At 30.7% G+C, this 26,953-nt stretch overlaps 3 protein-coding genes across 3 annotated transcripts; all 3 read left to right on the forward strand.

Annotated features, from left to right (window-relative positions):
- The first annotated feature begins 3,638 nt into the window (after positions 1-3,638).
- Positions 3,639-4,768, forward strand: LOC8289507. Its single transcript, XM_002523614.4, has one exon. The coding sequence runs from the start codon at positions 3,808-3,810 to the stop codon at positions 4,531-4,533; it is 726 nt and encodes a 241-aa protein (XP_002523660.2). The 5' UTR covers positions 3,639-3,807; the 3' UTR covers positions 4,534-4,768.
- Positions 4,769-9,573: 4,805 nt separating this feature from the next.
- Positions 9,574-19,313, forward strand: LOC107261613. The gene is made up of 6 exons (XM_048373116.1): positions 9,574-9,615; positions 9,991-10,074; positions 10,909-11,034; positions 13,397-13,534; positions 18,473-18,674; positions 19,210-19,313. The coding sequence occupies exons 1-6, from the start codon at positions 9,574-9,576 to the stop codon at positions 19,311-19,313; spliced, it is 696 nt and encodes a 231-aa protein (XP_048229073.1).
- Positions 19,314-23,138: 3,825 nt separating this feature from the next.
- On the forward strand, positions 23,139-26,822 carry LOC8289506 (phospholipase A2-alpha). Its single transcript, XM_002523613.4, has 4 exons — positions 23,139-23,382; positions 23,464-23,506; positions 23,611-23,736; positions 26,449-26,822. The coding sequence occupies exons 1-4, from the start codon at positions 23,245-23,247 to the stop codon at positions 26,622-26,624; spliced, it is 483 nt and encodes a 160-aa protein (XP_002523659.1). The 5' UTR covers positions 23,139-23,244; the 3' UTR covers positions 26,625-26,822.
- The last annotated feature ends 131 nt before the right edge of the window (positions 26,823-26,953 follow it).

Raw genomic sequence — 26,953 nt, forward strand, 5'->3', positions numbered from 1 at the left:
TGATAAGGAAGAGGTGTAAGCCTAATCCGAATTTTAAGAAATATATTTATATTTAATTATTTTTAAGGAAAGGGTTTATTAAAAAGATATTTGAGTGACTTTCCATTTTATTTTCAGATTTTATTAATTAAGCATGTGCAAAAGAATACAGTAAGGCAGTGTGCAAAGAGTTGAGGAATGAGGGAAGAAAATAATTGACTGTGCTGATTACATGATAAGGGTACATCAATAATGATCACAAGAATCCAAATTTCTCTTGAATTAGTCAAAACTATCTTTTGCTTTGAGGTGTGACAGCCCAAGTCAACAACACTCAAAACATATAGTTTTGCTACATCACTTAATTTTAATTTGTATATAATTTTATGTTTGATAATATAAATACCATATTTTTATATGATTATTATATTTTAAAATTGTTTTTTATTAAAATAATGTTATAAAAATATTACACTGTCATATCCGATGAATAAGAGTTGGCATAAATTAAAATGAGATGTTATATGTTTTTATTATTTTTATTATAATTTTTTAAAAAAGAAGAAAAGGAAAGAAAATGAGGAGAGAAAAGAGAAGAGTAGATAGATGGTAATAGAGAAATACCAAGTTTTAACAAGAAGATAAGTTTGTTGAACTGAAGTATGGTTTTACGTATTGGTTCATGTTTGACTCGGTATTATCTCATCATCACTCTTGTTAGCATCTGGTGCCTCTTAGTCAACACTTCACTTTATGAGTTGATGCCCTTTCACACCACAATTTTAACATAAAAAGAAGGGAAGGGAAAGAAATTGTCAATTGTATAATAATAATAATAAGAAAAACTTAAAAAAAAAAAAGAAAACTTCTCAACATAGAAATAGAAAAAAATCAGACACAATGTATGCAAGAGAAAAAAATTACAAGTACTACTTTTAATATTGATAATTAAATATAAAACTTACTTCGTCCAATTAGGATGGAGAAATCTGAACAATGCAGAATAATCACACATGAACGTCCAAATCATGAGTAGATAGAGATTCCTGATCAGTAGAGGAGTTTTGAACAATATATTTATTTCGACATTTCGAAGATTAAATCCGAACAAGATAAACAATAGAGATCGGCTAAAAGAATGACACTATATTTAAGGAGAGAAGTCCTATTCACGTGTCAATAAGGACCAACTTCGCACTTTGAACCTACAGTTATGAGGTATGTTAATTTTTAATTTAAGCATCAGAATAGATTTAAAATATAAAAAAAAACTACACTCATCTTGGTATGAAAAATGCATTAAACCAAAGATAAGCATTTAAATTTGGCCCTTTTTAAGTATTTTAAAACTAAGTGTGAGACCTATAAAGCATTTAACAAAAAAAACATTGATGTATCAACAAATTAAGTCAATAATTTATCTTCTCTTCTATCTAACAAAACCATTATTGTACAGAACTCAAAACATAATTGAAACAAATGCTTGATTTAAACAATATTAATTTATTTTTTTAATAAAAAAACTGCATTATAGGAGCAATACTCCTTTGCTTAAATTGGTTGGTTGGTAAGAGAAATGGAAAAACTGCCTTTCAAGATGGGAAAAGACAGGAAACATTCAATGGATTTGTGGAAAATTATATGTATGTGTATATATATTTGGTCAAAATCACATTTCTTAGACTTGTATTACAATATATTCTTTGATAGCATTATGCATAAGACACTTCTTGCTTCCCAATATAATGTTCCAAAAGTCCATACAATTGATCTCCACACAATTGTATCTAGCCTTAAGTTTAGTGTGGACATGATTATTCTAACCCAAGAAATAAAAAAACTCAGAAAATGGAAAGAAAATATATATATATATATTGAGAATTCTTAAATCATGAGCTTTATGTCATCTTCAGGTTAATGTGAAAATTATCATCACTTATTCATATTATATTTGCGCAAGTGATGATGACACAAAATTTTTGAAGATTAAGTAAGAGATAATGAGACCTTAAATTCATTATATAGAGCAAAGGTCTAACGTCTTCTTAGTATTAATTATTTAGATATTGACATTGTTGAGAGCCGCAATTTCCTAGAAACTTCATCATCAATCAATAAAGAGAAGCAAAATAAATGTATATAAACTAACAAATATATATATATATATATATATATATATATATATATATATATATATATATATATATATATATTTGTTAGTTCTATTTCCTTATAATATTGTATTTCTTTTATATAATTTTAAATTCAAATCATTTGCTTTGGTTTGTAACTCAAAAAAAGAAAAATCCTGAATTCCCTTCATTAGTGATAAAGAAATAACTTCAACATATAAGAAAAAAAAAACTCTTGAAATAGTACTTATCATATGTAAGAATTCTTCTCAATACGCTCTAAATTAGCTCGATAATATATATATATTCAATAATATCTATCTACTAGACCTCCCGCTAATTTAAGTGAGCATCCAAATATCTATCATACATTCATTCGTGTATATATATATACTAAAAATATAAAATAAAGGAAAAAATACGTTTTTACATTTCACTTAGAAAAGCATGAACTAGTCAAGCTATATCAACTCTAAAAACTATACAAAATGAAAATATAGAAATAGCAGATATTATAGTTTTTCAATTGGTTGCGAAATATTTAATCTTATTTTTAAAATAGTTTCATATTACTAGTGAGTTAAAAGCATCGATTGTACATGCTTAATTAAGAAACACTTGGTTTGCATGTATACTTAATGAAAAAGTAAACTAAATTTATGAGAGGTACCTTATTGCTATTATATTGAAAAGAAAAGTCCAGAGAGGAAAATAAAAAAGAATCATGAAAAGGGCAACTTATTATATTCCATTTCATATTGTGAGCAAATTCAACCTTGGAATAATAAATGATAGTCAAAAGAAACTTGGTCTAGTCATTTGTCTATTCAAACATAGTAGCTATCATATCTCCCTCTAAGACACTCAGATAACATGCACATGTTGGAAACTAGGCAAGGCATTTTGATGGAGATTTAGCTAAAACAAACTTGTTGAAGAAGAAATTTGGAATTATTTGTTTTAAATGCTCTATAAAAGAAAACTACATTTGATATTACTAGAAAAGAAAAGAATAATTTTAGAACAATTGAATTCTATTCTCAACTTAACTAAATTTTTATTTTAAATTAGTTAAGGGTTAGCTATATGAATTCTATTTCTTCATTCCAAAAGAGGATGTCCAACATCATAAGTACTTGGAGTTGGCCAACATCATAAGTTAGAAGAACAATTGATATATATATATATATATATTTGTTAGAAAATTGAAATGATTTGATCATTAAATTTTTCACTAATTATGAAAGTTTCAAAAAGGAAGAAGCTGCTTTAATTGAATTTTATCTTAAATAAATCTTTGGCCTCAAATGCCAAGTACAAGTGCTTACATAAGTGGTTGGTGGAGAAGATAGTCACAAGGGAGTGTTAATATACATCCTTTTCTTAATGCATCTACTAAAATCAATTTTCTGACCAAGAATCAAAGACCATGTAGAAAGACTCCAAAAAAGATAGCCTAATCGGAGTCTAAAAGATGATGTTAAATTCTGATATTAGAAGATATCAATGAAATGAACATATGTTCCTTCCAGGAAACTACACCATTCTTGCCCTCTAAGTCTCCCTCCATGATCCCTAGGAATAGTCAAGAGTATGGATGCTTACTTTGACTGGAGTTTGGTGATCATGATCACTGCCTTAATTATTATATAGCTCTTCCAAACTAAGTTTCTTCCTTTCCATATCAAAAACCAGAATGAGTGACACTGTTACACCAAGCTCCACCGAGTGGTTTCATCCATTCTATGATCAAACCATTCATGGGCAAGTAGTTTCTTCTTCTTCTTGTTTTGGCTTTGGTTTTTCATCTGATTCTACCATGGTTACAGCAACAACAACAAGTAGTAGTTGTGCATCTGATAACTTATTGTCAAGCCCTAGCTGTTCAACTACAGCTAATGGTGGTCAGTTGACTCCTAAAGGTGTTGTCTCAAAGCCTATTAGAAGAAGGTCTAGGGCTTCTAAGAAGACACCCATTACCCTCCTCAATGCAAACACTAGCAACTTCAGGACCTTGGTGCAACAGTTTACTGGATGTAGCAGCAGGCCCACTTCATTTGGGAATCAAAAGGGGCCAATCAACTTGAATTTTAGACTAGGTAGTGTCCAAAATCATAATAGCATTGAAACTACAGCAATGGCTCCTTATAGCAACAGTTGTAGTTATAATGAGTATTACCAGATGCAACAACAAGGGCAGCAACACCACCATCTGCAGCTAGAGCATCAGCAGCAACAATATACAGTTCCATTTGAAGATGTCTACAATTTACCAAGTGCTGCTGGTGATGACAATGAGACTGCTGCTGCTTCAAGATCAATTCTAGAGATGGCAGATGAGCATTTCATGGACGATTTTTCCTTGCATGAACTGGCTAAGGAGGCCTTTTTCGATGAAGATGTGAATGACGAATACTTCTAGTGGAGCCTGTAGAGGATGCATGGTGATTTCTGCATTTAGTTTAGCTTTCATGTCTTAGAGAGTAGTGGGGTTCTTTCATTTAAATTCATGCTTGTGTTCCTTCTTTTGTATCAATATACATGTTTCTGGTTGCATTGTCTCTATCCATGAGAAAGAAAGGAAGAGACCTATCTGCTGGAATGTACAATAAGAACAGGAAGATTCTTCAATGGCTACATAGAAATTATCATTTTTTTCTTTTGTTTTATTTAATAAAATGGTATTGATAGGGAAAAAAATATTTAAGAATATGGCCGAAAAGAGTATAATTTCTTCATTATTCCCCTGCTTGTCTATGCACGCACGATGGGAATTTTTACTTGTTAGCATCTGACAGGCTAGCGCACATGATGATGAGCTCTCGCTTGACTTTTGTACTTTTGGCTGGATAGCAATTGATAAGAGTTTGTATGAACTGAACATGTAGATATATCCTGGTTCATTATTTTATACCTTGTGAAAATGGAAAAGACAATTGAAAGTGAGAATTTCATTTGCAAACTAAAACGATTCGATTAATTTTAGGGAATTAGTATTTGCCCCGTCAAGTTGGTTTGGTTTTTTATGTCCTTGACTTTATATTTTCAAGTTTTAATCGTTTTTTTTTTTTTTGGTCTCTTATACATATTAAATTGGCTCTTGGACGAGACGGTTGGCGAAAAGACTTATAAAACCGAGCAGGAAAAGCCTTAGAGCCGATTGACTCTGTGTAGAGCCGATTCAGCTGGGCGACGTCAAATGGTCGACTCTGCTTCTATTTTGGCCTAATTTTCAAATTTTGTTTGCTTCTAGTGATACTTTATATATTGTAACTTATTTTATACATTTTTCTTTATTTTTCAATTGTAGCAAGGTTGTAGTAGTCAGATTTACTTATTTGCATTTTATTTTTGTTCAATGTTTGATGGATGCCAAATATTTGCTACGTAATTGCCTAATTAAAATTGGACATATAGACTTTAGGTTAAAATTAGACCTTAACATGAAAAAGTATTCCGTTAGTTTAAAGGATGGTAAATGAGCTTAAACTGAAAATCCATATAGACTTAGTAGATTGTGTCATGCTTTTAATCAAATTAATTGGCCACATTAGATTTAAGATCACCCAACTAAACCTTAGTATAAAAAGTAGTCCATTTAGGCTTAGAGGCTGGAATTAAATGCATAAATTATAATTTGGCTAGATTAAGTAAGCCTTATACATAATTAATTAGTTAAGTAGGCTAACAAGTGAAACATGGATTAGGCTTAATAAAAGTGGATTAGACTTAAGAGGATATCATATGTTGTACTAGATGCTTGTAAAATATAAACTCTCACGTTTATAGAAAATAGCCTGTTAAACAATAAAATTGAAGACTAAGATACACAAATAAAGAAGTTGGCTTCCGCATCCATCTCTGGATGTGGCGAAGCTTCCATATGGAATCTAGTACACTACTCTACTCAATTAATAAAGGTCTCCTGAAAAATTACCCGGGTGGCGACTCTATTTTATTGTAGTTAGCGTATTCCCATTAAGTTGAAAAGCCTTATAGTATCGTAGTTGCTAGAGACACTTGGGTGCGCATCTGAAACTGCCGCACATAGTGGTGACTCCATTGGGGATAAGAGAAGCTAATTCCAGTGTATCTTTATCTTATATCAATACACCACTATCATATATTATGCATTTTGGTCCCTATAATCCTGATGGCATTGTTTAGTAGTTCTCTGGTTCCACTCGAACCTTGGGATTATGACACTGGCTAATTATCACTAATAAGTAATGAGCAAGTTTCCTTCATCGCATGGACCCTTGAGTGGCAAAGGAATGATGCCTTTTACTTATGGGAGTCTTTTATCTTTACCCAAGACTTAGCTCATAGTAATGAGAGTAGTAACTCCTTTAGGAACCCATTTTCCTTGCTATTTGAGATATCTCTCCTTATAAGTACTTAAACTCACACTTTGGAAGGCCTTGGCTCAAAAACATGTGGAATCGGGCCTTAGGTTTGAAAATTTACAGGCTTTATACTTATACTGAAAACATCACCATTAACTGTGTATGGAAGTAATAAGGTTGGAGAAATATTTTATGTAGTAATTTATTTGCTAACCGTTTTCTTTGTCCTTATGCATTGTACGTGCATCATGCATACCATGCATCTCATACATCAGACTAACTCTTTGTTTTAAAGCCATATAGATTCATCACCTTTGGTTTGGAAGAGACAAGAAATGGTAGGCTAGGATGAATATCAAGAAGACCTATTTCACCATCAATTAAGATAAGAGCCTAAGATGTAACGCCCCTGTCCGAACTGAGCCTAACCATCTAATCTTCTATTTTCACTTTTCAGACCGTGGAGTCTAGTAATGCGAAGCTCTAACTGCTACAACTTCTATTCTGATCCATTACTTACACATCCTGCATAACACTAGTGGGAGAAAATAGGAGTAAAACTCAATGAGAGGATAAACAAAAAACAAAGGGGAACAAATAATGATTTAAATAAATTTACATAAAACTATGCTAACCTTGACAAAATATTAGATAAAATAATTCTAGCTGGACAAATAAAATTTTATAAAACTCATAAAAAATAATCACTTCAATATGTATCTGAAACTACAAATCTTTTTACGATATAAAATCAATTAACTGCATAATCTTGATTCCATTTAGTAAAACTTTTGCTACTAATTTAAATCATGTTATCATACTAAGGAAAAATAGTAACAAATAAAATAAATAAGTCAGTTGAAAACAATATACATTTATAGATGTACCCCACAGATTCCTGGCAACTTTGGGCGCAAAGACGTCTCACCTGAAAGTCTAAAGTGTAAATCCTAGTCATACGCGTGATGCAACGAAGGATGCATCTAAGTCAACTAGCATGGATCCACTAGCCTATGGAGGACCAATGACACGAGCAAGGAGTAAGAAGTTCAAGCAAGCCTTAAATTCATACTTGGAGCATGTTTTGAAGATGGCTAATGATGGTGCTTTTGATGGTTTTGATGATGATAACAATGTCTTGAAGATAGTGACATCAATTGCTATTAATGAGCAAAGAGGGCAGAAGCTCATCTTCCATAAGGCGTGACCACGCCTTACAAGCTCCCTACAAAAAGAGCTTTGAATTTTTTAAGAAACATTCGTAATGGACCCGTTTTAAGTTAATTTCCTCTATTTTTAGAAGTATTGGATAAAAAGAACTTCCTCCCATGAATTTAGGATTTTAATTAGGGTTAGATTACTCTTATATTTACCTTATCCTTCCTTATAGGGATAAGATTAGCCGCATATTAGGAGTCTTTTAGGGTTTGATTTTTATTCCTTATCTCTTAGTCCTTTTAGAGTTTAGAATCACTTCAAAACCCTATAAATAGAGCTATGTATTTCGGCTAAAACAATAAGATCAGTATATATTTCTGAATGATGTTTTATTTGAGTTGTTAACTCTTATTCCTTAAGGTGCTCCTTATTGAATTTCTTGAGATTAAATTAACTTGTTTGATTTAGTTTCACATTTACATGTTTGATCAATCAATTAACTTTTTATTAGTTTCTTGGGTTGTTTGAACATTCTTCATCTATTTATAACTAAAGGGTTTAGTAGTTCTATTGCTAAGTTTATTAGTTCCATAATCAATTGCAAACTTTCAAGTTAGATTTTGGGGCGACAAATTCGAACTTATTGGTAAGGGTGCTTCCTCTTAAATAGGGAGAGCATTTATCAGTTTGATTTTCTCACCATTACTTATCTTGGTGTTTGAAGGTATCCGGTTCGAGTTCGTATCATTTGGTATCAGAGCCAAACTTGTGAGTTGGTTTACTTTCTTTTCAATTAAGAGTGTGTCTTCTACTTCATCTCAATTTCTGTTCGCATCATTATATATATAAAAAAAAGAGTATACTATTTCATTGCTGCCCGTATACCAAGGCAGACTTACAGAAAAAAAAGGAAAGGAACGGAAAACTAACCTTAACCATTTGTGTTGGGTAGTGCTTGAAGAATTGATTCTTGATTGATTCATTCTGCAATTCTTTTTAATTGATTGGAGCTGATCTTCATTCTTGAAATTTTGATTTGGGTAATTTTTTTGTTTTCTCTTAAAAATCTTTTCTTTTGGGTTAATTTAGTCTTGTTCGATTAGTTGTAAGCTTGTTTTGTTCACACGCTTATAATTCGTTTTATTGATTCACGAGTGTTCTATTGGACTTCAGAATTAATAAACGTTAAGAGGTTGTGAAAAATTTATTCTTATGATTACTAGAACAATTTGATTTAATTTCTATAAGGAATTCAATTCTTTGTGAGTGAAACACGTGAGGGAGTGATCTTTTCTTGTTTTGCCTTTGACTATAAGAAGTCTCCAGAGTATAACACTTGATCACGTCTTTTTTTTTAATTTTCTTTTCTAGTCTTTTGGTTTAACCATGTCATCTGAACAACTATTGACTTTGGAAAATTTAGCTTATACATTGAGAGATGTAGTAGAACATATGCAGAAACAATTTCAAAAATAAGATGACAAATTAACTAGGTTATTGAATGATATGCCTAAAACGTCTAAAGGGGATGGTTCTGATAATGACCAAGAAAGTGAATCTAAAGGGTCTAGACATAATCTCCAACCCAAAATTGACACTAATTTGGGTAGCATTAAGACGAAAATACCATCTTTTCATGGTAAGAGTGACCCTGAAGTTTATTTAGAGTGGGAAAAAAGGTTAAAAGGGTTTTTGAATGTCATAACTATAGTGAGTCTAAAAAGGTTAAACTTGTTGTTGTTGAATTTTGTGATTATGCTGCCATTTGGTGGGATCAATTGGTGAGTGGTCGTAGGCATTATAGGGAACCCGAAGTTGGTTCATGGGATGAGGTTAAGCGCATTATGCATAAAAGGTTTGTGCTATGGCACTACCAAAGGGATTTGTACAACAAGTTACAAAATTTAGTACAAGGTAGTAAAAGTGTTGAGGAGTATTGGCAATCTATGGAGATAGCTATGATTATAGCCAATATAGATGAGGATAGGGAAGCCACAATGGTAAGATTTCTGCATGGTTTGAATCGTGATATTGCTAACATAATTGAATTACAACATTATATAGAGATGGAGGACATGTTGCACATGGCCGTAAAGGTGGAAAAGCAATTAAAAACCAAGAGCAGAAGTGCTGCCCCTAGCTCAAAATGGAGTAACATATGGAAAAGGAGCAACCAGCCCCTTAACAAGGGTCGTGAGGCATCAAAGGACATCAAGGCAGCCCCTAAATTTGATGTTAACACTAAGCCAACAATGCATAGTGACCTCAAAATAAAGAAAGTGCAATTCTTCAAGTGTTTGGGGTATGGGCATATATCTTCCCAATGTCCAAACAAGCAAACCATGGCAATTCGAAGTGGTGAAGTGGTCTTTGAGAGTGATGAAGAATCCGAACCTAGTGAGGAGGATTACCTAGACGTGCCTGAGTTGGAGGATTGTGATGATGTGCAATTGGGTGAGGTTAGTAATGTACTTGCAACCTTTAGAACTCTTAATTTACAACCTGTTGATGAAGATGCTCAAAGGGAAAACATATTCCATACTACATGTAAGGTACAAAACCATGATGCTAATTGTAGTTTAATCATTGATGGGGGTAGTTGTACTAATGTAGCAAGTGCTATGATGGTTGATAAACTTAGACTTCCAACTATTAAGCACCCTAAGCCATACACCTTGCAATGGCTTAATGATGAAAGTGGGATTAGAGTTACTAAGCAAGTACGGGTTGCATTTAATGTAAAGAAGTATCATGACGAAGTACTATGTGATGTTCCCATGCATGCATGTCATATGTTGCTAGGTAGACCATGGTTATATGATAGATCTGTAATTCATAATGGTCGAACCAATGCATATTCTCTTTTAATGGATGGAAAACCGTATGTTTTGGCACCATTAAGTCCTAAAGAAGTTTGCGACTTACAAAAAATTGTAAAGGACCGAATGGAAGCATATGAGAAAGAAAAACAAAAGTGTGAGAGTACACATGAAAAAGAAAAGGTGCACAAGCAAAAGGAGAGTTGTGTGAAAAATAATAAGGGGCGAGAGCAAAGAGTGGTAAAAGGAGAGTTTAGTGAGGGTTTGCGCAAGAATGTGAGCAAAAGAATGAGTAAGGCGCAAGAAAATGGGGAGACAAGTGAGAAAAAAGTGCATTTCTTAGTTAGAGAGCAAGACATGAGAAAGCCTTTAAGTGAAAATAGGCGAGTACTTGTACTTATGTACAAGGAGACTTTATTTAACACTAATAATCTTAACTCTTCTCTTCCTACTATGTTTGTAAGTGTTTTGCAGGAGTTTGTGATTCACACGGATCATGAAGCATTGAAGCACTTGAAGGGACATAACAAGTTGGATAAACGCCATGCTAAGTGGAGGGAATTCATCGAGGCGTTTCCCTATGTCATTAAGTACAAGCAAGTGAATTTAGATGGCGCAAAGAAGGCTGAATTTGTGTTGAAATTGCATGGACGAGTGCGTGCAAACTTGGAAAGGCGCAATGAACAAATCACCAAACAACGCAATAAGGGCCGCAAAAGGGTGGTGTTTGAAGTTGGTAATTGGGTTTGGAAGGAAAGATTTCCCAATCAAAAGAAATCAAAGTTGATGCCAAGTGGTGATGGTCCATTTGAAGTGATAGAGCGCATCAACGATAATGCATACAAAGTTGACTTACCTGGTAAGTATAATATTAGTGCTACTTTTAATGTTGCTGATTTGTCTCCTTTTGATTTTGATGAAGGCATTGATTCGAGGTCGAATCCTTTCGAAGAGGGGGGGAATGATGCAATCAAGGATGCATCTAAGTCAACTAGCATGGATCCACTAGCCTATGGAGGACCAATGACACGAGCAAGGAGTAAGAAGTTCAAGCAAGCTTTAAATTCATACTTAAAGCATGTTTTGAAGATGGCTAATGATGGTGCTTTTGATGGTTTTGATGATGATAACAATGTCTTAAAGACAGTGACATTAATTGCCATTAATGAGCAAAGAGGGCAGAAGCTCAACTTCCGTAAGGCGTGACCACGCCTTACAACTTGTGAGCTACGTAGAAAGGGGGCAGAAGCTCAACTTCCATAAGGCGTGACCACGCCTTACAAGTTGCCTATAAAAAAAGCTTCAAATTTTTCAAGAAACATTCGTAATGGACCCGTTTTAAGTTAATTTCATCTATTTTTGGAAGTATTGGATAAGGAGAACTTCCACCTATGAATTTAGGATTTTAATTAGGGTTAGATTACTCTTTACATTATCCTTCCTTATAGGGATAAGATTAGCCGCATATTAGGAGCCTTTTAGGGTTTGATTTTTATTCCTTATCTCTTAGTCCTTTTAGGGTTTAGAATCACTTTAAAACCCTATAAATAGAGTTATGTATTTCAGCTAAAACAATAAGATCAATATATATTTCTGAATGAAGTTTTATTTGAGTTGTTAATTCTTATTCCTTAAGGTGCTCCTTATTGAATTTCTTGATATTAAATTAACTTGTTTGATTTAGTTTCACATCTACATGTTTGATCAATCAATTAACTTTTTATTAGTTTCTTGGGTTGTTTGAACATTCTTCATCTATTTATAACTAATGGGCTTAGTAGTTCTATTGCTAAGTTTGTTAGTTCATAATCAATTGCAAACTTTCAAGTTAGATTTTGGGGCGATAAATTCGAACTTATTGGTAAGGGTGCTTCCTCTTAAATAGGGAGAGCGTTTATCAGTTTGATTTTCTCACCATTACTTATCTTGGTGTTTGAATGTATTCGGTTCGAGTTCGTATCAACGGGCGCAGACAATAAGCTTCCAAAAGGCACCAACTAGCATATGCCCCAAATGCTATGTGTATACTAAGCGTTATCCTAAAAAGAGTATAATCTGATAACATTCGACATCCAAGGTGCGATCTCATAGGTCACATAAATAAGAGTATACTTATTTATCTAGCTATGTAAAATCACAATTGCACTTAAAATCCTTTTGATAATAAGATTCTCAATAAATATTTTATAAATCATCCATTTAAAATAAAAATTATTTACTCTAATTACATATATTAAAATTTTAAACTTTTAGTTTTATTATCATTATCATCACTATTATTATTATTATTTTATTATTTTATTATTGTTATGGTTCCTTAGGTACGGGTGTTACGCAAGAAATAACAACTCCAAAGTTAAAATAAAGACAGCTCACAAGTAAGACATTAATGCTATCAAAATTGCAATTATGGATGACCTAAAGATTATGATATGAGAGGAACTCCAACAAGCCTTGACTGAGATTTTTGAGAAACAGACTATCCAAAAGACTACTACTAACTTTGCAACTACTACTCACGATGTCGAAGCGCGTGATGAGCACCTCTAGAATTTGGATGACTACATGCTAGAACAAGCTAAGAAAAAGTCAGCTCTTATGCAAAAGCTATTGTGGAATCTGAGATTGTATAACGTCTCACTAAAAGGCTCAATAAGATGCAAGATATGCTGAAATATCAAGGTTTAGATTTAACCTTTGATTTCAATGAACTAATGCTGATTGGAGAAGGCAAATTGCCTCGTAAATTCACATGCCTGAAATGCTAAATTCCAATGGAATTGGAAATTCAAAGGTGCACTTGAAGCAATATGCTACTATCATGCGCACTACTCATTTGACTAGAACCCAAATTATCAAGTTGTTTGTACTCTCATTAGAAGAACTAGCTATGAACTGGTACCATAGGTTAGAAAAGCCTATCAAGTCTGATTGAAAAAATCTTTGTAATGCTTTTATGCAGCAATATGATAACAATGCTCATCTAGAAGTCTCTATAAGGGATTTGGAATCAACAAAGCAAAAGCCCAATGAGTCTTTTTCTGACTTCTTGGCTAGATGGAGAAATAAAGCAGTTTTAATGAAAAGGATAGCTCGAATGGTAATTCAAAATGTTCTCCCATCTTAGATGGAAAAGCTATAAATGATGAAGACTTTTGTGGGCTTGTATGATGACGGCTTATAAGTAGAAGAAATTGAAAGTGCTCTAGCTGAAGGGTACATGGGAAACTATCAAGTTAGGAAATTGAAGACCAACCATCTGAAGATGATGAAGCATCACAAAATTTAACTATTGATTTATTTTAAACATATAATATGATTTTGCTTCTAGGATCAATGATATAACTTTAATTTTTGCTTCTTTTGTAATGTTTATCTTAGTGGAATTGTGCATTATGATGATGACTACATGAGTATGTTTAACACTAATTCTATTTGAATTGATTTATTTAATTTAGGCACCAATGATAATTCCAGGTATATTTCTATTGCACATAATAGATAACGCTTGAAGAGAGAAAAAATGAGAGGATAGAAAAAAGAAAAAGAAAAAGAAGAAAGATAGTATTTAACATGCAAAATTGAATTCAAGGTAGCAGAATTATTCACGAGACTGAAGGCAAGGCAAGAAGGCCGAGTTCGTCCCTCATCAAGTTACAACCTTGAGAATAACAAGAACCTCGGAAGATAGGAGCGATTAAAGACTGGTGCTCTAAACCTGAAATATGCAAGACTGATTACATCTGACTCCCAAAGAAATTTAGATCGAGCTAGAAAAATTCTATATAAAAAAAGATTAAGCTCGATAATATTGAAAGAAGTTCAAATCTCCAGGACAATAAGTTCACAAGTCAATCTAAAACCTATATGATACTATCTTTAAAAAAATAGAAAAAAATAGAAAGATAAATCTTGATGACTAGAGGACTTGTATAGGCTAGCCAAACAAAAAAGTTAAGAAAATAAAAGGTGAGAGAAAAATATTCGACTAGAAAATCCAAATGGACTAGTTGATAACAAGAGTAGTATTATGTGAAATAGAAAATGTACCTGTTTATGCCCTTATTAAATGAACAAAATTTGATTAGAATTTTTGTCAAACTTGCACATCAATTTTCATTGCTTGCGCACTACTAGAAAGAAAAATAAAATAAAAAGCAGAATCTATGAGATTTAAATAGAAGCAAGATCATTTCTTTTTTGAATTTTGTTCTTATGTTTCTCACAAGAAGATCTAAGTTGTAACACTCAGGTCTCCATCAATCTTGACATCATGCTGAATAAATAAATAGAGTTGGAGTGTTTCATTCTTGTCTCAAGGGAAGTCCTGAAAATTAGTAGAATCATCTATAAGCTTGACGAAAGGGACTGCGAGTACTTCAGTTCATTCTTCTCAAGCAACCAAATATATAGAAAGAGAAGATAAGATAAAAGAAGAATATAAAAAAAAGTATAAGGAAAAGAAAACGCTAAGTTAAAAAGCATAGCTTCTACAGCTCACGTCTATTTCTGGTGGTCTTCAAGGTGTGACGGATGTGGTATACAGCTCACGTCTATTTCTAGTGGTCTTCAAGGTGTGACGGATGTGGTCCCTAAATCAGACAAGCATGGTCCCTAAATCAGGCGAGTGTGGTCCCTAAATCATACGAGCATATGCTCCCTAAATGAAACAGGCATGCTCCTTAAATCAAATATGCATGATCCCTAAATCAGGCAGGCGTGATCCTTAAACCAGCAAGTGTGGTCTCCCAAATCATCGAGCGTGGTTCCCGAATCAATAGATGTTGTTCCCAAATCACCAAGCATAGTCCTTCAATTAAACAGTCTTAGTCCTTCAATCAAACAGCCATAGTCCTTCAATCAAAACGAGCGTAATCTTCTAATCAAGCAGGTATGGTCCTTTATAGGTGTGATCCCTAAAATTCAACGACCATAATCCCTAAAGCTCATATATTCTTTTGTCGTATCCTTGATATTTATGCTTTATCTCGATTTATTTGAAGTCTATTTGCATAAATATCGACAAACCGAAGGCAATTGTCAGCACCGATTTTCTAAACTTAAATATCGAGGGAATTACAAAAAATTCGATGATGAAAATTATTGCATTTCTAGAGTTACAAGAGGTTGATAACGGGAAAAACCAAGCTAGAATTGAGAATAATTAAACCAAAATTATTTTTCTAGAATTAATTTGGACCCAAATAGCAAGAAAATTAAGTTTGAGAGTGAAAAGACAGTTTTTATAAGTTCAAGGACTAAGTTATCAAAATTCTTAGAACTTTTTACCCTTGAAGCCAATTGGCTCTGCGTACAGCCGATCGGCCCTACATAGAGCCGAATTGGCTTTGTGTAGAACCTGTCGGCTCTACACAATGTCAACTGGCTATTTTCCAAAATCTGACACCGTTTTATGTGTGTTTTTGACCTAAAACACCAAAATTGGTAAAAATAAATTTCTAGAAGTGATTTGTGATAATTATTAAGATTTTAAAAAATATTTAATTATTTTAATTTTAAAGATTTTATTTTATTTTATTTAATATTAATCTAATAGAAGGAAAGATAATCGATTCACTTTTAATTTAAATAATCAAGTATTTATCTTCTCCTCTAGGATTTCCTAACTCTATTGCTATTAATAGAATGATACACCCCATTTTAAGATTAGCTACATTGGTTAATTACTAGAGTCATATTCAGTAAGTAGAGACTACTAGCAATCTAGGAATTGACAGACGTTCAAGAAAGCAGAGTGAGTTCTTATGAAACAAAATCCACTAAGTAAGAAGGGGAGATTTAGAAACTTTTGTTTTGAACAACAAAGGGTTTTCCAAACCCATACAACATTGAATTCTCAACCAATATTTTATTTTACTTTCTCATCATTTCTAGAAAGTAACAGATCAACATTCAATGGTAAGAACTTGGGTTCCCCAAATCCATCATCATCATAATCTCCATCTCCATCAAACTGGTTCTTTTAATTTATGTTTTAAAAACATGATTAGAGCAATTTTCTTTAATGATTTTTTTATTCACATGATTTCTATAATTAGATCTAGGTTTTTTTTATGAGTTGGGAATTGAATAATGATAATATGATCTATCCTAGGAGTTAGATCTGATAACATGTATATGCTGGAAATTAAATATGATAACATGTAATATAGTGGACTTTGTCTCTGATGACTTAGAATGATTACAATAACATGTTAGCTTCATATTTCTATTTGATTATGTTTATTTCCTAGGACTGCATGCTCAAATCTAGAATCTTCCATGTAAAGTTATATACCTTCTGTAAATTAATTCTTTTGCATGTTTACACCATTTTTATATGTTTTAGCTTAGTTTAATATGTTTTTATGTTCTTGGCTTTATTTTTTAGATTCTTAATCGTTTTCTTTTTGTGCATGTTAAATTAGCTACTAGGTGAGAGGGTCCGCGAAGAAACTTGCGAGATCAAGCAGCAAAAAGCCCTAAAGCAAATCGGCTCCGTGTAAAGCCGATTCGGCTCTGCATTGAGCTGATCGGCTTCGTGACCTCAGCCGGTCAACTCTGCATCTATTTTGGCATGTTTTTCAAAATTTATTGGATTTTAACAGTATTTTATGCATTTGATGGATTGTAATAGTTAAATTTACTTTTCTACACTTTAAATTTATTCTATGTTTGATGGATGCTAAATATTTGTTGTGTGATTGCGTAATTAAATCTAGACATATAGACTTTAGGTTAAAATTGGACCTTAACATTAAAGAGTATTCCATTAGGTTAAAGGATGGTAAATGAGCTTAAATTTAAAATGCATATAGACTTAGTGGATTCTATCATGCTTTAATCAAAGTAATTAGGCCACATTAGATTCAAGATCACCCAACTAGGTGTCAGCATAAAAGGTAGTCTATTTAAATTTAAAGGCTAGAATTAAATATATAAATTGTAATTAGACTAGACTAAGTAAGCCTTATACATATTTAATTAGATAAGTAGGCTAACAAGTTAAACATAGGTTAGGCTTAATAAAAGTGGACTAGACTTAAGAGGATATCACATGCTGTAATGGAAACTTGTAAAATATAAACTGTCGCATTTATAGAGAATAACTTGTTAACAATAAAATTAAGGAGTAATATACACAAATAAGGAAGTTGGCTTTCGGATCCATATCTGGATGTGGTGAAGCTTCCTTATGGAATCTAGTACGCCACTTATTTAGTAAAAGTATTCAAGAGAATTATCCGAGTGACGACTCCATCTCTCCGCTAGTCTCTGTGATTAGTTACCGTGTACTTGTTAGGTTGAAAAGCCTTACAGTATCGTAGTCACTAAAGACACTTGTGTGCGCGACCGAAACCACTGCCCACAACTAATTCAATCCCAAAAAGGTGCACTTGATAGATTTTTCATTAGTACAAAACACCAAATGCTAGAAAAACCAAATAAAGATTCAAATGAAATATCAATAGAAAAGTGTGAAGAAATTTTCAAAGACACCAATTCAAATTCATCAAATACTAGTCAAGAATATTATAAAAATTTAGAAGATGATGAAAAAGAAGAAGATATTCACTAGATGAAAATAAAAATGTTAACGATAAGATGAAATAACCGCTGAAAATATTTATAATCTTGCAAAATTGAATAATTTAAATATAAATTTAATTGATTTATTAATTGAGAAAGGTCCAATTAGACAAGTTTGAGATTTTTCAATAAAAAAGAATTCCAGACACTTTTCTACGATTCATTATATTTGAAAATTACCAAATGAAGAAAAACATGATAGAAAATGGCTAGTATATTCAAAAGAATTAAATAGGGTATTTTGTTATTGTTGTAAATTTATTAGTTTAAACTCAAATACAAATCAACTAGCAAATGAATGGTGTAAAGATTGGAAATACCTTAGTGCGAAACTTAAGAGTCATGAGACAAGTAATGAACATGCTATGAATATGAACACTTGGGTTGATGTTAAGAAGAGATTGCATAAAAATAAAACCATTGATAAACATTTACAAGAGAACATTAGAAGAATGTACTATTAAGGGTTATTTCTATTGTAAAAGATCTTTTAAAAAATAATTTGGCATTTCATGGTACAAATGAGAAGATTTATCAAAAAAATAAGGGAAATTTTTTGAGCTTAATTGAGATGATTGTTGAATTTGATGCAGTTATGCGAGAACACCTTAGATGTATTCAAAATGGAGAAATTCATAGGCATTATCTTGGTTATAACATATAAAATGAGTTGATAAATATTTTAGCATTAGAAATAAGAAATACAATTATTAAAAAAAAAAATCAAAGAATCAAAATATTTTTTAATTATACTTGATTATACCTCATATATAAGTCATTAAGAATAAAAGTCTCTTATATTAAGATGTATAGATATTTCAATAAGTCCCATAAAAATAGAAAAGTATTTTGTAAAATTTATAAAAATTGATGATACCTCTAGTAAAGGTCTTTTTGATGTACTTATAACTACATTAAAAGATTTTGAACTTGATATAAATGATGTTAGAGGACAAGTTTTAATATGAAAGATAAAAATCAAGGTTTGCAAAAAAAAGATTATTATATTTAAATTCTAGAGCATTTTATACATTATGTGGTTGTCATAATCAAATTTAGTTCTTTGTGATATGGCTAATTCATGTTCTAATACTATTATATTTTTTGGAGTGAGCCAACCCATATACTTATTATTTTCTTCTTCTACAAAACTTTAGAAAATTTTACAAAATCATGTTTCTAATTTAACACTTAAGCCATTATCATATACACATTGGGAAAGTCGTATTATAAATATTAAAGCAATAAAAGTCCAAGCTTCACAAATAAGACATGTTTTATTCAATTAGCAGAAACTAGTGAAGATCCTAAAACAAAAAGTGAACTTATTTCTTTAGTATCATATGAGATTAAAAATTTTAAATTTTTATTAGGCATGGTTATTTGGTATGATATATTGTTTGTTGTTAATATGGTTAGTAAATATTTACATTTTTAAAAGAAAAAAACTATAGAGAAAATGGTTTCACATCTTTTATGATTGTTGCTAAAGAGATTGTAGAGCAAATGATTATAGAATCAAAATTTTGTGAAAAATGTATAATAAAAAGAAAGAAACAATTTGATGAAAGTGAAAATGAAGAAATAAAATTATAGATGGAAGAATTGTTTAGAATAAAATATTTCATATATTTAATTGGTCATGCTATTTTCTCAATTGAAAGCAGGTTTAAACAATTTAAAATATATGAAAATAATTTTTAATTTCCTTTATAATATATCTAAGTTAAATTACTTGACGATGATAATTTGAAGAAAAGTTGTTTAAATTTAGAAAACTTTCTAAAACATAATATACTTTCTGATATTGATAGTTAAAAGAATTATAAATATGAAAATACGGTTAAGATACTAGATTTTATAGAAAAAAGATAAATTCTTTTCCAAATACATGGATAACTTATAGAATATTATTAACCATTTCTATCACGGTAGCTTCAGCGGAAAGAAATTTTTTAAAATTAAAATTAATAAAATCTTATCTGTGTTCAACCATGTCACAAGAAAACTAAGTAATTTAGCTATATTATTAATTGAAAAAAAAATTACTTTCTAAACTTGAATACAAAATTTTAATTAATGATTTTACACCTCAAAAGACAAGAAAAATAAATTTTAAATAATTTTTTGTAATATATTTATGTTGTAGTGTTTCAAAATAAAATCTTGCCTAGGACCACAAAGAGTGTTGAGCCGGCCCTAAATAGAACTTAACACTATACTAGAAATTAAAAAACTCTTCAAGAAATACTTTATTATTTATTTATTAAAATTGATTAGTATAAAATTTAAAAAAAAAAAAAAAAAAAAAAGAAGCCAACTGCCAATCTAAAATTGATTGGTAGTGGGTCAAAAAACATCTAATGAAAAATAAAAGAAAAAATGAGAGAGAAAGAAAAGAAGGGATCTTTATTAGCTCTTCTTTTTTTATTTTCATAAAAAATTTTAAACAGAGAATAAAATAAAAAGTATTGTTGGAGCACACATATAATTCGAAATAAATTATAATAAAGATTTAGTCATTTATAATTCAATAGAGAGCATGTAAAAACAAGGAATATTACACGTGTATAATTTAACCTAATATAATATATATTCCACACTTTGGGATGTTGAGGTACAATTAATTGACAAGGAATTACACGTGTATATATGTAAAAAATAGTCACATACATACATATATTAAGATACATACAATATCACATGCCCCAGAACCATGTTCACGAATAGTGACAGAAATCATGACAACACAATGACACTAATTAAGATATAAAATGTGATTAGAGAGGTTAACAAGAAATGCTAATTATAGGCCTTTGCTTTCTACTAATTAAGATTAATCTTTTTGTGTGGAGTTGGAGTTGGAGTTGGAGTTGGAGGACAGTTTGATTGGCATGTTTGTTGGAAGGACATTGTTCACAAGAGTTGGACCCTACAACCACCTCAATTTGCTTCTTTTTTAATTGTATATCTACCATATTAATATGAAATTTGTTAATTATATTGCCAAGTTGGTAGTTATTCTTGATATATTGTATTCAATTTATCAAATTAGTGATACTATTTCGAATATTTTATACTAAAATAATAAGAGAGCGATATATATTTTGAATTTTTTTTATAGTGCATCTAATTTATAGAAGGCTAAATGCATATCTATGACTCTGAATTTTGGTCATTTAATCAGTTTAATATTTTAATTTTTATTTAACTTAATAGACCACTTAAATTTACTTTTTGTCATATTTTAACACTTTTTAACATATGTATTTTCATTAAATACCGTCCACATGTATTACACAACAAGTCAACTAAGTCATCAAATCCTTTAGGTTCACCAAACTTATGTTTGCCTAACTATAATTTATTACATTAGTTAATGTTTAATAGGAGTTGATTATAAAATATAATAAAAAATAAAATTATTTTACATATAAATTATATAAATTGATAAAAATATATACATATACATGTAAAATAAAATAATTATAATATAAAAATATTGAGGCTATTAATAAATTTATTAATAAATTAGCTCATGAACGAGTTTATGAGTTTATAAAATGAACCACCTCACGAGTTAACAAGTCAAATATTGATGAATTTGAATTTAATTTATTAATACTAATGAATCTCTATTAACGAGCTTGAACGAGTTTTTATTTGGCCAATGAGCTCTTAGCCTAGTGGTTAAGAGTGAGGCACTCATGATCTAAAAGTTATAAATTCAAATTTTACTACCTTTAACGAATTTTCTTAAAGTATTAGGTAGGTACGTAGTCTTTCTCCCTCCTAACATGTACTAACTATATTTTCACTAAAAAAAATTAAAGTTTATTTGATGTGAGCTTGAAATAGTTCACGAGAGGTTCAATTTGTTAGTAGATTATTGCCTAGGTTCATCTACACATCAAACCAATAGATGATTGACATATATTCATTAATTTTTAGTAATAAAATATGTATCAATCATCTAATACTAAAATATAAAATAGTCATATATACATATCTCTATTATTAGTTATTATGTATATACCACTTTACATAAGAACTAGACGAGTGCCCGCCTCTTGGATGGGTTAAAATATTATTAAATAATATTAAATGATTTTAATAATTTATTTATTAGATATTAATCAAATATAATAAAATAGTTAATAGAAATTTATGACATATTGAAAAATTTATTAGTCCAATATAATAATAAATAAAAATATAATCTATATATATGTGATATCAAAAAATAATAATAATAAAAATAAATAGTAAAAGTTCTAACAATCTTATTTATTAAAAATAAGTATTATATAAATATATGAGAACTTATTAGTGCAATAAAATAGATAAAAAGCTAAAATTGATAAGTATATATATTTCTCATATTTATTTATCTTAGTATATAAAAATAGAAAATTTCATAAGAATATATATGATTTTTATAAAATACTAATATATATATATATATATATATATATATATATATATATATATCATAAAATAAAGTAAAATAAAAATTTATTTTTTACTAATATAATTATAAATTGAATTATATAATATTATAGAATATAATTTTTAAATATAAAATAAATAAAACAATCATGTAATGATATGAACAAAGTGTTAGTAGTTATATATGAAAGAAAAATAACAATAAAAAATCAAAAGTTAAAAAAATCAAAAGCAAGATCAATAAAAGAAAGAAAGTTAAAGAAATTTAGGTAAAGTAAACTCTCTTAAATACCTCATTGTAAGAGGAAAAAGAGATAACTTAAGAAAAAAAAAATCTATAAAAAAAATTCATATAAATTAAGAAAAAACATATTAATAAATGAAGAAAAAACCATGTAGGAAAGAGATAGCGCGATTTTAACAATTTTGCTTTTATATATATATATATATATATATATATATATAGATTTTACCAGTTTTGTTGAATGAAATATATTTACAATAGATTGCAATAGTCGGAGAGCAGACAAAGAAAAATGTAATTTTATTTATTTAAGTAGGAAGAAAAATAAGTCTTTTCATGAAGTGAACTACACTCCAAAAACGTTTCACGAGCCATTACAGGACAAATTTCAGCCTCCCTGTCTCTTGTTTCTTCTCTCCCTCTAAAAGTTTCTCTGTTTCTTTCAGTAGGCTGGCATAGCCATTTTTCTTTTTCTTTATCTATAAATCAGAGCCGTTTGGGCAAAACCAAGCTTATTCTCTGAAACAATGGCAAATTTAAGCCAGCCATTGAATTTAGTAGCTTATCTTTTCTTTTTTTGTTTCCTTCTTTCCCTTTCCTTTCCTTCTACTCCTGTCCATGCTCTTAACATCGGTGTCCAAACAGCAAATTCAGCCATCACTTTGGTTCGTTTCACTTTCTTTCACTTTCTTTCATGTTTTCTTCTGTAAAAATGTCAACAACCCCTTTCTTTTTGTTTCTCTCAGAGTAAAGAATGCAGTAGGAAATGTGAGTCTGAGTTCTGTTCAGGTACTTATAAATTTGTACATTATATATTATTGGGTTGTTAATTATTGTAATTGAAGAATGTTTCAAGGAAACTTTTTTTTTTTTAAAAATCTGGATTCATACAGTGCCTCCATTTCTGAGATATGGAAAGTACTGTGGACTGCTGTACAGTGGATGTCCAGGGGAGAAACCTTGTGATGGCCTTGATGCTTGTTGTATGAAGCATGATTCCTGTGTACAAGCTAAAAACAGTAAGTTCACAAATGCTCATTATAATGATTAACCACCCACTACTTCATGTTATTTTCTGTTTTTACGCTGTTTAAATTGTAGGGTTTCATTATTGATTTTTCTGCTGCCATGATAGAAAGAAAGGGTGTTAGAAAGTAAAAAAATTAATTGAAGAATGATTAATTTTGGCTAAACAAAAAACTACATAATGGAATAAAGAGAAGTTCATTCCTAGCAATACTAATTTTGCTGTATGGAAATATTTGGAATGAAATTTAAACTTGGAGAAAGTTGAAATATATATTTGTCGTCAGGCTAAGCATGTTGCAAGAGGCACAGTGTGCAAAGATGTTGGGGGGTGAGCAGAGCATAACTCAGTGTCAAACGATACCCATTAGGGGGTGAATGCCATAAAGGCCACCATAATAGTTAACCAAATCTATGGAGCAGGATTAGCAAAACAATCCAAAGGGACAAAGATGAAGACCATATTCTTCTAAGATTCCATACAATCTCCTAACTACTAGTAAACTATAGTTGTCTTAGAGTAGGAATGAGCACAGGTTGATTTAATTCGGTTATTTAAAAATCACTAGTTAAGTATTGAATTTTAGTTTCTTTAAAATCGAAAGGATTGGAACTGTACTATTGAATTAATTTTTTCAGTTCAGTACAAGCCAATCCGATGCCATTTTCTATTCTAACATTTAAAGCAAACTCAATTTTAGATCCTGAATTTGATTCTAATATTTAGAAAAAGACATAATTACTGAATGAGATTTGAATAAGAATTAAAATTAGATAGAATTATCAATTACATACTTGCACGACCAATTCCATATGCTTTCTAGTTTACAACTTTTACAAATATGGTAATTTAATTCAAACTAAAACCTAGAAGTTTTTTGTAGCATTAAAATAAAAACTCACAAATTTCTGTAGCATTAAAGCATAAGTGCAAAACTAGAATGAAAAGCATAGAAATCCCAGAAATTGCATAATAAGAAAATATGACTGCAACTGAGCAAGCAATTCCAAATCCAAAACCAGCAGCTTCATATGGTTATTAAGCAGCAACAATAAAAATAAGTAGCGTAAAGAAAATTAAGTTAGATAGTGTTAATAGTAACTAAGTATATTATATATGTCATACATATATTTTAATAGGGTTAGTTTTTTTTTTTATTAATTATTCGTCTAGAAGTTATCAGATATTGAATACATACAGATATAGTATAAAAACGGATATTGAATACATACAGATATAGTATTTTTTATACAAATAATTGTTTCTATAATTTGGTCCAAATCAGTATAAACTGGTTTGATTGCATTACGGTTATCATTGAAGAACCATTATCATACTGTAACAATAAAATATTTTTAGATCGGTAACAAAGATTTTTTATTATCTTAGTTCTCATATTTTTTGATTGGTTTTTTTTTATTCAAGTGAGAATCACTGAGAACCATACTCAGCATCATATGAAAGGGATATAATTTCATATGCTGAGTACCATCTACGAGGGACATAATTGCATATGCCCATCACCGTCTATAGAAGACTCACCACCTACACTACAAGGCAACTGCCTTAGGCTGGTAATAGAGACAAGATTCATATCAATTGGTGAACAATCAAGCTCTAGGTGGTCACACAACATAGAGGAAGGACTAGTAGAAGACATGTCTAAAAGAAAGCAGATATAAAAGAGGAGAGAAAAAGGAAAGAATTTACGTAAATTTCTTCACAAGGTAAATAACTAATCCCTCAAACGCAATAGTTAAGTCAAGATAGGGATCATAAATACTCAGCACAAGATAAACCAACTACCACCTTGAGAAGCAAGGGAGCTCAAATCTAGTAAAAAGAAAAAAAAAATCCTTGATAATGGTTTGTATTAGCTCAATTGCATAAGAGTTTGTGAAAAAGATCTTGTCAGTGGAGAAGAAATCTATATATAGAATGAGATGTGATTGTGCAAGGTAAGTCTCTATTTTACCTTTTCTTTTAAAATTTTAGTCGTATCTCTCCTTCTCTCTCCTCAACTTTGACTAAATCGAACATCAGGGGATGATCGAACACAACATCTGATCATTCTTTCTTGATGACACCACATTTCATATTGATTAAGAGTTAAGAGGACTTAGATCTTGTAAGATTTAATACTACCTTTTCTCTTAAGTTTTTTTAATAAAGGACAAAACTATAAGATCATGAGGTGAAAAAACGGACAATAGCTCAAGAAGGGACAATACTTCAAGAGAGGGGGGGTCACAACTTAGGCTATGGGTTGGTCCATTGTCATTTCTTAATCTTCTTTTCCTTGTGAACAATACACGAAGAGTGAAATAATCAACATATTGATATTGGTTGTGTAAAAGTATGATACTCCAAATTCGAGTGTTTAAAAGTTTTATAGAACACTCTTGATGAGACAATGCAAAGGAAAGGTCTTTCTTCCATATTGAAGTGATTAGAGTTTTCCTAAAAAATAAATTTGGACCTTTTATGATGTTTAATTTTTCAATGATAATATGCATGTACTTTAGAACTCGATGCCAAAAGTTGTAAAAGTCACACATGTGCAAACAGTGCCAAAAAGCCTTCACGAGAGCAACTTGACTTGTGTCCGAAAATGAGTCCATGTGATTATAATTAATTTTGGTGGACAAGATTTGTTGCATGTGAATTTCTGTATAAATAATATGGTGAATATGTGATGGTGCAGATGACTATCTAAGCCAAGAGTGCAGCCAAAACTTCATAAACTGCATGAATGATTTCAAAAACAAAGGAGGGCATACTTTCAAAGGAAGCAAATGCCAAGTTGATGAAGTTATTGATGTCATCTCTGTAGTCATGGAGGCTGCTTTGATTGCTGGTAGATACCTTCATAAACCATGATATTCAAGAGAATATCAAAAGTTAATTTCAACAATTAACAGTTTAGTTTTCTCTTTGCTTTCCCCTTTCTCTTCTCTTTTCTTTTTCTTGCTCTGTAATCAATTTTACTGCCTGAAGAATATGGCTAAACCAAAGAATTTGATATTGTTCCTCATCCTATTGATTCATGTTCAAATGCATACTTTGTGTTTGACTCAATTCTTATGCAGCATTCATCTCATTTACAAATGAATTCTATTTTAATTTCAATTAGAAATGAAATAGTATTTTGTATTTGGTTCAATGTGAAATTTGATTTATTTTATTTTTCTTTTAAAAAGAACCCTTCA

Source organism: Ricinus communis, chromosome 4 (assembly GCF_019578655.1).
Source record: "Ricinus communis isolate WT05 ecotype wild-type chromosome 4, ASM1957865v1, whole genome shotgun sequence".
NCBI lineage: Eukaryota > Viridiplantae > Streptophyta > Magnoliopsida > Malpighiales > Euphorbiaceae > Ricinus > Ricinus communis.